The sequence below is a fragment of the Gymnogyps californianus genome, chromosome 1, assembly GCF_018139145.2.
Source record: "Gymnogyps californianus isolate 813 chromosome 1, ASM1813914v2, whole genome shotgun sequence".
NCBI classification, from domain to species: domain Eukaryota; kingdom Metazoa; phylum Chordata; class Aves; order Accipitriformes; family Cathartidae; genus Gymnogyps; species Gymnogyps californianus.
Genome location: NC_059471.1, coordinates 196,433,234 through 196,449,561, shown reverse-complemented (window position 1 = coordinate 196,449,561; position 16,328 = coordinate 196,433,234). Strand labels below are relative to the sequence as shown.

General features: G+C 38.0%; 1 protein-coding gene across 4 annotated transcripts in view; it reads right to left on the bottom strand.

Annotated features, from left to right (window-relative positions):
* The window catches only part of MAPK11 (mitogen-activated protein kinase 11), an 86,593-nt gene that overhangs the window by 55,735 nt on the left and 14,530 nt on the right, over positions 1 to 16,328 (bottom strand). For 2 of the 4 annotated variants that reach the window (XM_050905980.1, XM_050905961.1), the window contains 9 exons: positions 14,030 to 14,159; positions 13,008 to 13,066; positions 11,765 to 11,876; positions 9,224 to 9,253; positions 9,040 to 9,087; positions 6,506 to 6,620; positions 6,311 to 6,382; positions 4,628 to 4,707; positions 917 to 995 (listed from right to left, as the gene is read on the bottom strand). The exons of 1 other annotated variant lie outside the window; for it this stretch is intronic. In XM_050905980.1, the coding sequence (XP_050761937.1) occupies positions 917 to 995; positions 4,628 to 4,707; positions 6,311 to 6,382; positions 6,506 to 6,620; positions 9,040 to 9,087; positions 9,224 to 9,253; positions 11,765 to 11,876; positions 13,008 to 13,066; positions 14,030 to 14,159 (725 nt within the window). The remainder of the gene's footprint in view (positions 1 to 916; positions 996 to 4,627; positions 4,708 to 6,310; positions 6,383 to 6,505; positions 6,621 to 9,039; positions 9,088 to 9,223; positions 9,254 to 11,764; positions 11,877 to 13,007; positions 13,067 to 14,029; positions 14,160 to 16,328) is intronic. One more of the 4 variants, XM_050905999.1, reaches the window with a different exon arrangement.

The following is a 16,328-nucleotide window of genomic DNA, read 5'->3' as shown; positions in this document are numbered from 1 at the left end:
ATGTTTAAGGTCGACAGTTGCAGAGTATCAGAAATGAGAGAGATCTGTAAGGCTGAAATTGGTTTTCTACAGAAAGTTTATCATAACTATTTAAAATACTATATAAAAATGATTTTTGGTGCTTTCATATAAGCACTGTCATTAATTTGCCTTTATGATATTAATATGTAGCATGCTCTCATGTACCTCATGCAAGTAAATCCCATTTTTTATAAGAAAACGTTCACAGCTACTTGTATTTGTAAAAATAAAATTGTTTTTTAATACACAGAACGAATTCAAAACATTTTAACTCATAATACTTCCCTATATACAATGTTTTAACATGCACTTGATGGAACTGACCAGGCACTGTAGTAAGATGACTCTGGTGACTCAAACGTCTCCTTTGCCATGTCACAAGAAATGGTTCACAGAAACATCTCTTTTGCACAGGCAGAACCAATTGGTTAGACATAAAAACAATTGTGCAGGATCAGACCAAAGGTCTGTCTAGCCTGATATCCTGTGTCCAACAATGGCTAATATATTCCTAGGAAATAATACTCAAAAGGGTCATTCAAACAGCTATACTTCCTGGTATATTCTTCTGCTCGCCAGCAATTTACAGCTCATGGCCTTCCTGAGCCAGAAGTGATGTCTCTAGTCTAGACCCCGTGACATTTTTACTTCTTCCTGCTATATATAGCTGGCTTTTGCTTTTCATCCACAGACTGTTTTCCTGTAGGAGGTTCCTGTAATCTCCACCAGAAACAAAAGACACAGGCTTCTTGAAGGGAAAACAGTCTCAGGATGAAATGTTAAGCAATGCTCTTCTCACTGGTCCGATCATTATTATATGGGATCATATAGCAAAGGAAGGCTTGAGTTCCTATGTTAGTGAAACATTTAGTCTGTATCAGTCTGACTTTCTTACCTAATGGATTGGCACCACGAAATACTGCTTTCAAATCCTGTTGAGGCATATGTGGAAGAGATTCAATGTATTTTCTTGCCTAGGAATAAAGCAATATACATACCACATGCACAGAGGTTAAATTTTGCCCAACAGTAACCATATCAACTCTAAAAAAAACCAGACGTAATATTTTTTATCTTTCTTACACATGGAAAACCTTCTTTACGTAAAACCATAATGTATGACTTTGTTTTAAGCAGTCACTCCTGTATATAGCACAATAAGCAAGAGAGTTTTAAACCGGTATATTTTCCTCTAAGGGTTATGCGTTAGCATTTATGTTTTCACCTACGCTTACTGGTTCATTGCAGTATATCCCCAGGGAACACATGCATGTAATGTTCAACCAGAAACTGCAACCTAAATCATCTTTCAGTTACCCTCAGTGAAGTGGCATAATCCAATCTGCGTCCTTCCCTCCTCTCTCTCCTCTATCAAACAGTAGCTTCACTAATCAAAGAACAAATCCTGATACTCCCAGGGTGCAGATCTTCAGATGTTTAACAGAATTTATAGCTTGCCTTGTCACCGTGGCTGTGAAAGGCTCATCCAAACTCAGCTAGGAAAAGCCTACCTGCATATTGGACCCACAAATGTCAGCATGGAGCCTGACATTACATGAGCTACGAATTTCTGGGCTGAGGTAGATAGGTTGGCAAGAGAAGAGGTTGAATGCTAGTCCTAAGGGCTGGGATCAGACAGAACAGGGAATTCTGAAATGGAACAGTTAAAGAAGAGGCAAATGGCTGTCCCCAAATCCATAAAAAACCCAGCTGGTCTTTGAACGAACCTTAATCCTTTTAAAACGTGTTTGTGTTACAGGGACGTCTCCCTGCACACTTAGCAATCCTGTTAGAAGGAGACTATCTGCAGGAGGCTAACTAAGCATCCTTGGCCTACTGAAGACAGCAAAGGAAATAAAGTTGTTCATACCAAGCAGCTCCATGGCTTTAAGTGAGATATCAGATTGAGAATTGTGGAACTATCTTCTGGACTATCATGAAGCGACTATAAAATACTCTGACATATGATCTGTGCAATCCTACAACCACACTTGGGAAACAGATCCTGTTCCCTGCCCTGTTATCTCTGCCATCATCTTAATTTCTGCAGCTACAATGAACTGATATAAAGATATCTTAAATCATTACATAGCAGTCTCTTTTCAAACTGTGTTCTAATTTAACGAGGCAGATCTATTTATTTTTTCTGCTTCTTGTAAGATGTAAGCATATTCCATCAAAACTCTAGATTACCATTAGTGACACATTTCAGAGTCTTACTAAAAGAAGCAAGCCTTCATGCCTTATGTCCCCAACCTGTTAAAACTATATTAGCATTCTCCCTTTTTATTATGGGGGCTGACAGCAAGGCTTTCTAAAAGGATGATTTCTTCTTAGCAGCTGTAGCCAGTCATGCAGAGAACGATGTTTAAAGACTAGTCAAACATAGGCTTCACTCCACCTATTTGATGCCCCTAAAGTTCATAAAGGCAGCAAACACCTGCTAGAGGGTCAGGGTGTGCAGCTCCTATCACAGTTAAGCCTTCCAGGGCATTAGTTTATACATATGTATGAACAGCAGAGCAAAAGAGAGCGGTCACACATTCTTGCATGGAAGCTACGGACTAAGGTAGAAACAAGAGGTAAATTTATCTTATGACAAACATCTGTGGATTTGTGGATTGTTTCTGTACGAACACCAATTAACATCACTAATCCAAACATGACTGAACAAGATAAGGTCAAAATTATCTCCAACCTTGCCCAGAAGTCCTTTGAAAACAACACAGACCTATCAAAGTATACTTACCAACCTGTCCCCTCTGCTTATATATTCACCACAGAAACCCAACCAATAGAATCCAGACATTTAAATTATTCTGAAAATAATGAAATGCAATCACCATTTAAACCCATATTAACATGAAGGACTGACAAAACAGCTCAGTAACTTGTGCTGAAACATCCCATGAGGTTGATCTTTTAGTTTCAAATTCTTTAATCCTCTACTTATAACTGAAAATAGGCTTGGCATTTCAGAAAACCTCTGACCTTGCTGTTAGAGGAATGGAAAAAATTGTCCGGGACTGCAAGCTGCATTAAGAAATATCTAAATAAGGCCAAACTATAAGGTAAAGAAGAACTAGAATGAAGGAATAGAATAGACGCTCCCTTGCAAGAGGCAAGTACCTCCAAGCAAGGTACATATCTCCTTTGACATTGCTCCTCTAACCAGGCAGCAGCAGCCCAGAGGTGACCTAGCAGCACTCCCATTCATTAACTTGTTTTTTGTGTTCTCCCTGTGTTCTAAAGGTATAATTAGCCCCAGTAAAACAGTTTTGGGATTCCTGTAGCTCAATGACATATGCTCTGAAACACAAGAAATTAAAGACAAAAGCAGATACTATCTCCAGTAAATATTTAAGGTGCTTCATCTCATAATCAAAAAGCTCACAAACTGACTAGTTGTGGGTAAATCACACGTTTGTATACACTACTCTGAACATGTTACTGCAAAAACCGTAGGATCTTAATAACACATAAAGGCTACACAAGGACCTACAAGGCTATACAAGGACCTACACTTAGGACAGCACAGTCTGAGATTTGCTGGTTGATCCAGTCCCTGGCACAAGGACGGATCCTCCTCCTGCCCCGGCCGTTCCCGGGTGCTGGGTACCCACAAACTCTGGGGCTGTGCATTGGCCTGTGCTGATGAGGTTTCGTTATGCTTGGACCTTCCAGAAATATAGTGTAGCTCTGGCTCTCCTACTGCTCCCGCTTATTTAACCCACTACTGTATTCTCTAGTAAGCTCAAAGAAAACCCATCAATATACACACAAGCTGAAAAATAGCCATTAGTATTAGTCTCAGGTGTATACAGAAAAGGTTTAAGAAAACAGCTTCAGCTCAGGAGGTATCTGTGTGCTGTTGTTTATCTGAATTTTTACACTGTGCCCATCACCTGCCTTTATCCATCAATACCACATCTCATTCCTCAGCTGGATATCCATGGTTATTGCTTAAAGTGAATCCTTTAAGTGTAGCTTTAGCAGAGAAACAAAGTGGAAATTGTTCATTTACTAGATTACTATTTTAAAGAAGTCATATGGAGAGTTAAAAATCACACCATTAACTACAGGTATTATCATGAAAGGGGACCTCATACAAGCATTCAGAGAGATGAACAAATACGAATTTCAAATTAGGGATCCAAATAAGAGCACTCATGCAGAACACACATTATTTGATTCTAATATCTCTGTTTAGATGCCCTACAACAACAGAAAGCATAAAAATTACAGACACATCAGATTTAATAACAACAATATAATGCTCTAAGCTGAGCATCAGTTTGAATTTTTTTATTGTAAGTATAGCAGCAAAATAAAAGATCATCAGGACCAATTGCAAAACTCCTTTCAAAAACTGAGTACATGAGAACAAGTATCAAAATTAATCCAGCTGACAGTCAAGGCATTTGAATACCTCTAAAGAGAATATTTTTTGAATGGTGGCATTCTAGCAGCAAAAAATAGAGATAATTTTAAAGTGTTTGCTCATTTCCAAATCAGAGTATCTGTGTAACACAATCAGTGACACACAATGCCAATTAGAGAAAAGAATGATAGAAAGTCAGTTAACCGAATGAAGCTGTGAACTCACATGTTCTGATGATATCTTCTTCAGAAGTTCAGAACTGGGTGTGCCCACAACTTCCATTATTCTTTTTAATTGATCGATATCTGCGTTATTTCAGGGAAATAAACAGCACATGGTCCTTCTGGGTTTAAACAATTAATGAGTTTTCATGCAGCTAGTTAAGATGTTTAAAACTATTCAGCAAGACAATTCCATCGTAGTCCATGGAAGGATACCAATTCATACCTGCTTAAGCCTAGTCCTGGAGTATCAAATTCTCTATTGTACTATATGAAACCATCAGATGTGCCTGTACGTGAGAAAGGTGCATCCAAAATATTGTTTTCCTGTCCTAGTTCCCAATTTAATATATTCTTAAGCCTAATTTTAATAGCACATTTATGTTTCAGTGATCTGAGGGATTTCTGAAGAACAGTCTAATACAACACAGCACATAGGGCTAGATTACTAATCTGAGGGCTGGTAAATGGAAAATTCTCATTTGGTAGCTTTAAAAATCTGTTTTATATCAGTCTCAAGATTAAAAACTTTGAAAATGTTCATTTTTCATTGTCATATATGACCTGTAAAGTATATTACGTTTTCCCTAGAGACTTAAGGTTTACAGCTTTATTTAAATTGATGTAATCATATAATTGTAGACAATACTTTATAAAACCAAAAAATATCTTATTTCTTGAAAACTAGATGTATTGATTTTTTCCAAATACCACATATCATGTAATCAAACAGTCTGAAGCAGTCATCATCCAGATGATGAACATCTGGACAATGCCTGTGGTTACAATAGAGCCCAATGATACTGAGCACAATAGAAAGGTCAGCAGGGAGACTTCGTCTCTCAGCTCTCTGAACAGTTTTTCAGGCAATTCTAATGTCATGTTTTGCACCTGGCAACGGCTTAGTTTTAGCAGAAGTGTTTGCTTTTTGAGGGGTTTCAGAGTAGTAAGAAATGTCAATATTCAGTACACAAGAATGTGCCTTTGTTTGTCATATTAAAAGCTTTCCTGCTCTGATGCAGTTGTTTCCTCATTCCTCGTTATGTGTTTTTCTTCAGTTTTCTTTTATTATTTTACTGCTCTCCTCAGCAATGGCACTTTTTTTTCTCCTGCCAGCACAGGAAACGCCAATGGAAATCCCTGACGCTAGGGATCACAGCACAGTGCTGAGAAAAGAGAGGGTTTTGTTGCTCCTGTGGCATTTCTGGAACTGCTGGCTTTTTTTATAACAGGACACAATATGCCTATTAATTCAGTTATTATTTAAAAGTTAATTTGTTTGCATTTTAGGAACTTCCAGCCTAAAAGCAGTTCTATTTTTTAAAATGATATTAGCCGATCAAAAAATATTGCCTTTACTCAGCTTCAGTTTTAACATATGTTATTTCAGTAAGATACACACATGGAAGAAATCTGCTCTGATGTAACTAGGTTATTATTTAAATACAGATACACAACAAAGAATAAATGTAACTTATTGTTGTTTAGGAACATCTGTTACTGTTTTTTTTCCAGTGGGTCTCATATTCAGCTGTCATATACACTAAACTGAAAGATTAGCAAAAATTGTTTACTGTTTTAGAAGTTTGTTACCTCAAAAACATGTCCACAGAAACAAGTCATTAGAAAAAAGGAAGAATTAGAGAGTATTTTTATAGCTGCATTTTATGTTTTATGTTAAGGATACAATCATTTCCTGGAAATAGGGCCTTCCCTTTCAAGAGCTCTGCCATGATGCAGCCGACCGACCAGATGTCAACTGCCAAAAAACGGAGAGAGAAATGCATATGAGGAATCGAAGAGATCCTTAAACAGAGTTGCCTCTTCGTTTAAAACTATCACTATATCCAGCTGTAGCAAAATGCAAGTAGTCACAGTTTACCTGTTTGATTGTAGTGCATCCAGTTTAACATAATTTCTGGAGCTCTGTACCATCTTGTTGCAACATATCCAGTCATTTCATCATCAGTTTGTCGAGCTAAACCAAAGTCTAAAATCTACAGAATAAAAATAAAATAAAATAAATAATATTTTTTAAAATCCCTTTTCACTTTTGTTATAGGTACTGATTTTCCCCATTACTCATTTCTGAGTTTATCCATAGTCCCTCACTATCGGTGAAGTAAAACAGCAACACTCTGTGGACGAGCTCATCTGCTCTCCCTGCTGTATCTCTGCAGCCTACGGGTCTGCATAAAGATGCTTCCACTGCGATGAGCCTGGCCCTTTGTCCTCTAAGGCAAACTTTACATTTTGCCTCAAGTTCAATTTTCCACTGACGTTCATTTGCTAAAAATAAGCACTGTTGCTATAAAAAAATGAAACACTATCAACTGGGAATGTTTGTGTAAAACGCCAACAGCAAGTGCCACTGGCCATTTAAACATTCAAAGACCACACGAGCTGATCACAAGTCTGCAGAATTTCTGTTGTTTCCCTCTCATGTCTACCTAAGCATTTACCCAAATCACGCATCATTCTGATGCCACTAGCAGAGAAACATATATCCTGTGTAACAAGGTAGATTTAAATCACATACCATCTGTTTTCGGTAGAATTCCCCCACCGAAACAACAAAGGAGCTCTGTTTAGGTACACACATTACTCATGGGCTTGATAGCAAAATGTTCCCCTCCATATGCTCTCCCTTGCTAAGTTTACGTTGACGGGAAGTTATTTCCATTAAATTTTTCCTGCTCATTTCTTTACTTTCTATTTTTTGATTAGTCTATGTCCCACTAATTACGGAGCTAAAAGGTATCCCTAACTCTAAGAGAGACTGTTGTGAAAGGGTACCATCTGAGCCTCAGTGCTGTTCGTTAAGTCAGTGATCTGAGCTAGTTAGCATCTCTTCAAATAGAAATGTGAATTAAGATCAGTGGCAACCTCCCGTGATGAGATCCAGGATTATTTATTAAGCTGATGGCTAATCCTTTTCATTGGGAGTAAGAAAATTTTCAGAGTATCGTTCAAAATTTCTCAGTTATAATCCAATTTAAAGATATAAAAAGCCTAAAGAAAAATATTAAGATATAACTAACACATTAACATCTTTACTTCTAATATACTTTAAAAACCTTATTTATTTCTTAAATAAGCAAAAATAAAAGCATGAGGCAAACAAGGCATGAATAACGGTGTGAAACTCGAACACTTATTTTTATAAGGGTTTCGGCAATATTTTTCTTTAATAGCTGATCCCTTCTATCAAATGTGTACACACATAAGTTTTCCTTCTTTTTGCTTCTATTTCTTTTTTGTTTGTACCTGGAAATATCCACTAGTTTGTTCTATTAGAAAGTAATTTGGTATCAGAGGAAGTAAAGCTATAAATATAAACAAAGCAAAGAGCAGTGTAACAAATGCTAGGCAGGGAGGTGCACAGATACCATAACAATAGAAAAAAAGATTAAAAGTCTCCTTTACTGACAGTACAAAAATACAGCACACATTTTAGAGTGCATGATCAGACCCAGATGACCCACAGAACTTCACAGATGCTGAACATACATGCATGAAGACATTAAAGGGATAATCATTAAACTTGCTGAGCATCTGCAAGTGTCACTGAACCAAACAGGAACTACAATTTCTCACCACAGATCCGGATTAGTGCAAGAACCTAACTGCACTGCTCTTATTCACTATTGTGATTTTTTTGCTGATCTTGTAGTATTTGGAATCTTTTCTTAAATCCCTTGCAGCTGGAATAAAGTGATTACATCAGAGTCTCAGTCACAGGGAGAAAGATGTTTCTGGCTGTCATGGAGAAATGCTAAACTTCTCATTCATAGGCTTAAAGGCTTAGAAAGCTAGAAGACATCTTTTCCTTCTCTAGAGTCTCATGCTTATTATGTACTATCATACCACACAGATACACAAAGATATGTATTTATATAGACGTGTACATTAAAATAGCATTTGAGAAGTGCGGATTAGAGGGTTCTTTTTGGTTGGGGTTTGGTTTTTTTTTTGGTTGCCTGTAACTGGTAATGTAACTGGTAATTCTGGTATCTTTTTTCATATCATTATTTAATTTGGCTTGTATATTCTATAGATGTAAAAATGAAAGTTGTTACAAGGCTTCATCTAAACATGGCAGATGCAGATACATATCACAGGTCAAACTTTCAAGATATACTCAGTGAAGTACTCACTCATGGGCCAAATTACTAGCCTACGTACCATCTGCGAGGAACTAGGGATGAACATTTTGCAAAGATACTTGTGTTCATACCAAGTTAACATTTGGGAGAAAACACATGTTCATGGAAATGGGTTTTCTATGCCCGGGGAGCAACAGTAGCAAACAGATGAAATTAATGGAATCAGAAATAAAAATGGTAGCTTTTTATCAGAAAACCGTCACCTTGAGAGCTTTTACAACATTCTTCATTACAACAGCATGATACCTACCCTCAATTCACAGTCTTCATTTACGGCTAGGTTACTGGGCTTCAGGTCCTGTAGCAGAACAGAGAGAGTCAGTCAAGTACAATTTTAACCTTTTAAAGTGTTACTAAGACATAGTTATAATACACATTTGATGCACAGAGGAACACACTCCATTCATTTTTATTATCGCAATGAGTGAACTCACCCGGTGGATGATTCCAGCTGAGTGAATATACTGTGAAACAAAAAGGAAAAAAAAAAGGTAAGATTTGAAGTTAGAGGTGAAGGAAGGTATAAGTCACTTGTCTTATCTTTTCGCTTCTGAGACTGATTGTTTTATATACAGAAAAGCCTTATGTCGCACTACATTTTCAGATCAAACGGAGGCATGATGAACTTCAAAACCTCCTTGTTTTGTCTTATCCAGAGATGGATGTTTCAAGAAGGGCAACTATGAAGACTAGATTCTACCATAAAAGATAGCACTTGCAGTGATTCATCTGTTGAAAGTTTCTTACCAATTTGGAATTTGTTCCAGTCTTATCTGGATGTCCACGTTGATCAGCTAGTGGCTCAGTGAAGTCAGTGGCCTAGGGAGCAGTATGGTTGACTCCTAGATGATGTAAGTCACCTTCCCATACTGTGAACGCTGAATGTGGGTGAGAGATACTCGCACCCTGGGACAGGTTAGTGACCAAAATACCCACCTAAGCCACAGCATTACCTCAGGTCCACTTTGAAAGCAGGGACCCAAAGCAGTATTTCAGTGGCTATTTAGTGTCTCTGCTATTTTACATAAAACATTAAAACTCAAAGATTGAGAAAAGCTTACTCTATTTTTTTGCCTATGTAATACTCTATGTAATTGCCTATCGTTCACTTGTTAGGATTAACAGCCAATTTATCTATGGTCTTACTGACCAGGATCAGCAAGACCTTGAAAACCTTCTCTTCTATTCTCTACAGGTGAATTCACCTTCTTTTTTAGGAGCAGCGATTACACGTAAAACCTGTACATCAACTGGGAAAACCCAAAGAAAACACAAGGGCATTCTTCTTGTTCCAGACCTATGCACTGTTTATCAGAAGGGCAGGGCCACCCCTGAGCGCTCCTCACCACAGCTGCAAGCAGCTGAATGAAGACGAAACCAAACCACCGCTTGCGACAGAAGGAGCTGTGTCCCTGCTCTGCTGAGACAACGACAACAGCTCCTCTCGGTGCCACCAAGCAGTCCTCTACCAGCCAGCTCAGGAGTCTGCCAAACTATGCAGCTCCACACTAACGCTTCGTCTGCTCAGACAGCTTCTGCAGGGCACGAAGCCTGTGCTCCATACCGCTGAACACACCTACCAGCGAGCCCAAAGCTTACTCAGGTACGCGAATACACGTTGTAATGACTCCAGCATAGATGTAAGCGAGCAGTTATATATGATCAAATGTTCTTCAACTAATGAGACATGAGAATTTCAGTTCCAGAAGAGATGAGCCACCATCAACCACTCCCCCTTGAAACAGAGCCAGAAATGCACCTGAGTGCATTTCTGAAATTAATATTCACTTTAGAACACAACTCTTACTATTATTTAGCTCTGACACAATATAGCCATATATTCAAAACCACAAGCTGGATAATTAACTCCAGAATACATCTTCCTAATTAAGCTATTAACTTAAGTAAATGAGACAAAGCAATTAAGGGCTCAGTTCTGCAATTTTTATTCACTAAAATTTGCACTTAAATTGACAGAACCCCCATGCATGAATAAGAATTACTCTCTCAGGCACGAGGTGACTTGCTGAAAATCATGTAATAAGTATATTTCAGGGCCCGTATTTACCATGGCTTGCTTTTAAACATACAGTTATTTTCCATGTCTAAAATATCGATTACTGTCAAGTTAGCTACTAAAGCAGCTGACCCCTCTCTTTTCTTTTTGCTTATACCTGGGAAAATCAACACTGGTACGAGAAAATGCTTATCATCTAGTAATGGGAAGCATTTTCTACATCATCTCCTGTTCATAGACACTTATACGTTTAATGTCAGCAAAATGATACGTAATTTAATTCTTTTGGAAGAAAATTCTGCTAGAGTTTCATTGCCAATCACCTAATTGTATCAATTTTAACTGATAAGATTAAAGGAAACAATGACTTTACAGGCAGAGTAAACCCTAGGTGATTGTGTGCAACATCGTATGTTGCTAGGATAAACTTCTACTTCCAGACATTTCCCAAAGAACCCAACTAACTTGGTTATCTCTTCACCCATGTGACACTCTCTAAAAAAATCAGGGCTGTAGTTTTTCAAACTGGCTCATGTCTTTCAAAGCACAAATGTGAGTTACTTACCATATCGTTCTTTATCAATTTCACATTCTTCAGAAGTTTTTTTCACTACCTTCTCCTGACAGTTAAGTGTCTAAAACACATACTGTGTGCTACAGAACATGTTCACTTGAGATGCTATATAGCAAGTGATTCTCCTTCAATAATAACTTAAATAGACGCTGATGTAAAGTTAATGTTCAAGGGGAGTACTCACATGTATTGTGCATGTAAACATTGGCAGGCTTGGGGTTTTATTTCTGGTTAGAAAAATGATCTGATAATTTCTGAAATTATTGCTGCTATCTGCGCACTCTTAAGACAAAAAAAAGTGTTTAAGTGTTGTCACTGCAATGAATCAATCGTTACTACAACATTTTGGTTGCTGACTCTAAAACTCCTGCATTTGGCCAGTACCTTAAGACCTCGAAGTAACTGATAGATGAGAAACTGTATATGGTCATCTGTTAACTTCTGGCACTTCACAATGTTATTCAGGTCAGCACCCATTAAATTTGTCACAAGATACCTGTGAAAATAAAACAGAGAGAAGAAAACAAAGAAACACACCTCATTTAAGAATGGCAGAACGTAAATCCTTCTAAAAGCAGCACATCTAAAGAGTAGCTACACACTCCCATGTAGGTTCCTTTTCCATTTTCTAACACACAGTTTATGCCCTTTAAATCAGCTATGAGCTTTAATAATGGAATCACAGCTATGAGATCTAATATCATGAAAAACAAAAATCCTTAGGGTACATTAAAAGCTGTTATCTCTGTGTTCTCCATGACACACTACAGCAGTTCAATGAGGGGAGAACGCATCATATTTTGAGATGAATAGGACACCTCACTCAACACCAAAGTGGGAGTCTGAGGCACCAAAACTACAGTACCTGCAAGGCTCTGGAATATCTGACGATGGAGATTAACACTGGATTGGTTGAAATAAGAGTGTTTTGTGTAACTTCCCTCCCTGCCCCCACTGGAAGTTTTATTTTTTGACAAATTCTGCAGAAACGTTGATTCTTTTCCAAAAACAGTGCTGGGACAAAAGTACGCATCTATCATACCCAGTTCTCATTTGTGTAATTTTGCCCCAGAGTCAAAGGGGTTTGGCCACTAATTTACATGGAGACAAAAATATATTAATTACTATTTCTTCTGCTAAATTGTTTACCTAAGTGCTTATACACGATGTAAACCAAGAGGAATTCAGCATAAATCGTATGTTTGAGTAACACCAAAACACACCTAGTCCTAGGTTAGTCAGGAGTCTAGCCTAAATTTACCTTGTCTCAGTTAACCAACAGAATAATTTCCTGCATTCCTGAGCTATCCCATCTAGCTGTGAAAAAATAATGTACAGCTAACACATAATCAAACTGAAAAAGTTTTAAGTTTACTGGCATTTACGCAGCATCAAACCATTTACCATATACCTATAATCTTATTAATCATTCAAAAAAGTACAAAAATGAGGCCCATCCTCCTGCCTCCTCTTTTGTGGAAAAGTTGCAAAAAGATTTATTTGGGTTCTTCACACAAAGCCAACTGTGGCTGCAAGTCTATTAGAAAAGTATGTGCTTCCTTTTTAAAACCAGAGTGGTACTTACTTACTTACTAACTAGTCAGAATTATTTTAAAATTTTACTTACACTTCATTAAAATTTTCTATTGATGTTGCAGGTGTAAAAACATCTAGCAGTCCTATAACCTGAAAGATGAGGGAATCGACATTTTATTTTTAGAAATCTGTAAAGCAACATGTAATTAGTATTGACAGTGCTTAGCATTTTTGGGATGAAACTTACAAAAATATGACATATGGTCATCCTGAAAACTTAGTACAACTGGCACAATAGGTGGTCTATACAGGTGTAGCCTCAGCTATCTCCATGACCAACAGAAAATTATATTAATTACAAAAAGTAATTACAACAAGACTTTAGACAATCAGAAATAAAGGCAGGAAAAGTAATGTCTCATTACAGAAAAGCTGACACATGGCTTATACACTTGTTACACTTAAGAATATGCACAATTTCATGGGTTATCTTGTTCTGTTGTTGTTTAACCTTTTTAGCATCCTTTCTCCAGGATACTTTTCAGTCCACTATATTTTATTCAGGCTTCAATTCATCAAGTTACTTTTAAGCACGTAGATACTCCCACTGAAATCAACTATTTATTTGCCACATAAACTTAGAATAGTACTCAATTATTTGGAGCCTGAAGTTCTACAATCTTTCATCTAGATATTACACTGTTGCTTCAGTGCAGAGTATCTGCCCTTAATTTCTCAACAGAATCCAAATCCAGCAAAAGCAGGTTTGAGGTATTTTTTTTTCCCGGACTGATGTTTCAAGAGCATCCAACAGTAGAGAGCAGAACACTCTTATTACTTTAGTTAGGGAAGAGTAGGACCACTTGTTTTGGATTTCACTAGCTGCATCTTCAAGATGAAATTAGGTCATTTTTCAATAAAAAGGCAGCCTTTTACTGAAAGTCTCTAAAGTCCAGTGACTTCACTGCAGATAAGATGGCTAGGTCTAGGTATCTTGGGTAGCTAGAGAGCTGCACATACTTTTCAAAAAAGATTGTACCTAACTGAAATTAAGCCTATATTGCAAACTTTTGTCATAAAAATCTGAAGGGAAAGAGCTCACTCTCCACTTACGTTCTCATGCTTCATGTGCTTAAGCAACCTAAGCTCTCGGTAGGTCCTCCTCGCATGAATAAGTGATTGAAAAGGTCTTGAAAGCTTTTTTACTGCCACCTTCTGTCTTGTTTTGGTATCATAAGCTGAACTAGAAGAGAAAAAAAAAAGTCCACGTTGATGGCATGTTCTACTTCAAAGCTCTCAGCTGGTTTACTGGAGAAACCGGTACTCTCTTGGGGGCTCTTAGTCCTTCCTTTGCCCTCTTTCACCTTCTACTCAGGGACTGCAGCTGGGGGAGCTAGTCAGCAGTAACTCTGAGTATTCAAAGACAGTTCCCTTGTTTTCCATCTAGCAAATTACTAATGCTTGTGATAATGTTCAGGACTCATCCCCAGGTAACCCTTCCCCATATGGCAGGAAAAGTAACCACAGAATTAGCTCCCTTAGTGCAGCTCCAGCCTCCAGCTCCAAGGCAAGGCTCATAGGGAAATATGGGGATTCAAACTCTGGGTCTTAGCAAACAAACTGGAGTCTTTACTAATTAGAGGAAAGCTGCCATTGTGTCTAGCAATATTAATTACCTATGTGACCATTAGCTTGCTAGACAATAATGCCACAAAACTGGTATCAAATTAGGATGTTGACATAGCCAAGGCCATACCGTTTCCTTGGGAAATGCTGGTAACAAGTGAACAAGGGGTACATGTCTTATACTCCAGCCCACAGATCCTGCTGACACACAGCATGGGCTTAACTTCATACAGATGGAGATGCCCCGCTGAAGAGGACACTAAATAAACATGTCACCATTTGCACAAAAGGGAGACCCACTGGTTTTTGTGCATTAGAAAGAGATGACAAGCACAACAAGCCACAAATAAATGCTGCCTGTTATGTAGCACAGGAATAAAAATTATCCCTGTATGCATTACTTCATGACACTACACAGTACAATTATAAAAAGATTCAGTTTGCTACCTTCTCTTATGAAGAAAAAAATTTCTTTAAATTGTTACTCTTATCCATTACGTTAAAATTGTGTTCAATTTAAAATACCTTGAAATTCTGTTTAAAGTGGGGATAACTCTCGCTTGCTAGAGAGCATTAGCAAGCCAAGAACCTTCACACACGTTTATCTTACAGAACTTTTTTGGAGTTACAAACATGAAAATTCAATAACATTGAAAATGCATGGAGTAGGATGACAACAGTCAACAGTCACATCAAATGCTATTAGATCCTTATGAACAGTGTTTTAGACACTCCTGCAAATTGTGGTAGGAGACACTTGCTAGAGACAAAAAACATTTATCATGCCTGGAGTAGCTCCCAAACTAATACACCGAGCCTATAATCAGCTCGAAGTAGATGGAATCCTACACATATTTGGTGCTCTGCTGAAGTCATGAAGAGCCAAGTGAAGAGCAAAGCCTCTTTATTTGCAGGCAGCTGGAGGACAAGGTGGTGTTTCTAATGAGAAGCAACAAAGGATACAAGCAACAAAGAGGCAGTTATCCTAGAATTCACCCAGCCTCCACGAAGGCCAACGCAGGGCACAATCCAGCAACATTTTTATTTGGTAAAAACAGAGTAAGAGGAAGTAGATTTAATCAACAAGTTTCTTGCAGGCACCATGGAAGGAGTGAGTCACTCATGAGATAAATGAAATAGATAAGCAGATAAATTAGCTAGTTTCTCACAAGCATCACAGAAGTGGATCTTCAGGGAAGTTTTAAAGGTGTACAGGGTGTGGCTTTGCTGAGCACCTCAGGAAGGGCATTCCCTGAGCAGAAGAAAGCATGCACAGGAAGAAGGAGAAGGCTGGTATCGCTCTGAGGAGCGGGTGGAAGGGATACAACAGAGATACTTGTTCCGACAGTAGGGTAGGGACACAGTTATTCAGGATATGAGGACGCTATGTAGCTCAAATGTGTAGAGCAGCTCAAGGAATGAACGGTGTGAGATGAACTGACGACAGATATATCTTAAATTCCACATGACTGGCCACAGGGACAACATGAAGGTTGCATAAATAAATCTGAAGAAATAAAAAGGAAGCCAATGCTTAGCTGTTCATGTAACAAAGCTTAGATATAATTGCCCTGTGTGTAATCCTGGCCAACAAAGCCACTGGAGAACACCGCCAAGTCTCACAAATACATAGTCTCTATATCCTTTCCAACTTTTTTCCAGTGGAAAAGGAAATGTTTATCCAGATAAATAACATTGCCCAAAACAGCAGTCTGTGCTTAACATCTCTGCTCTTTCTGGTAATTCACAAGCCTTCCCACTCATGCTTGTACTGGTTTGTGAAATA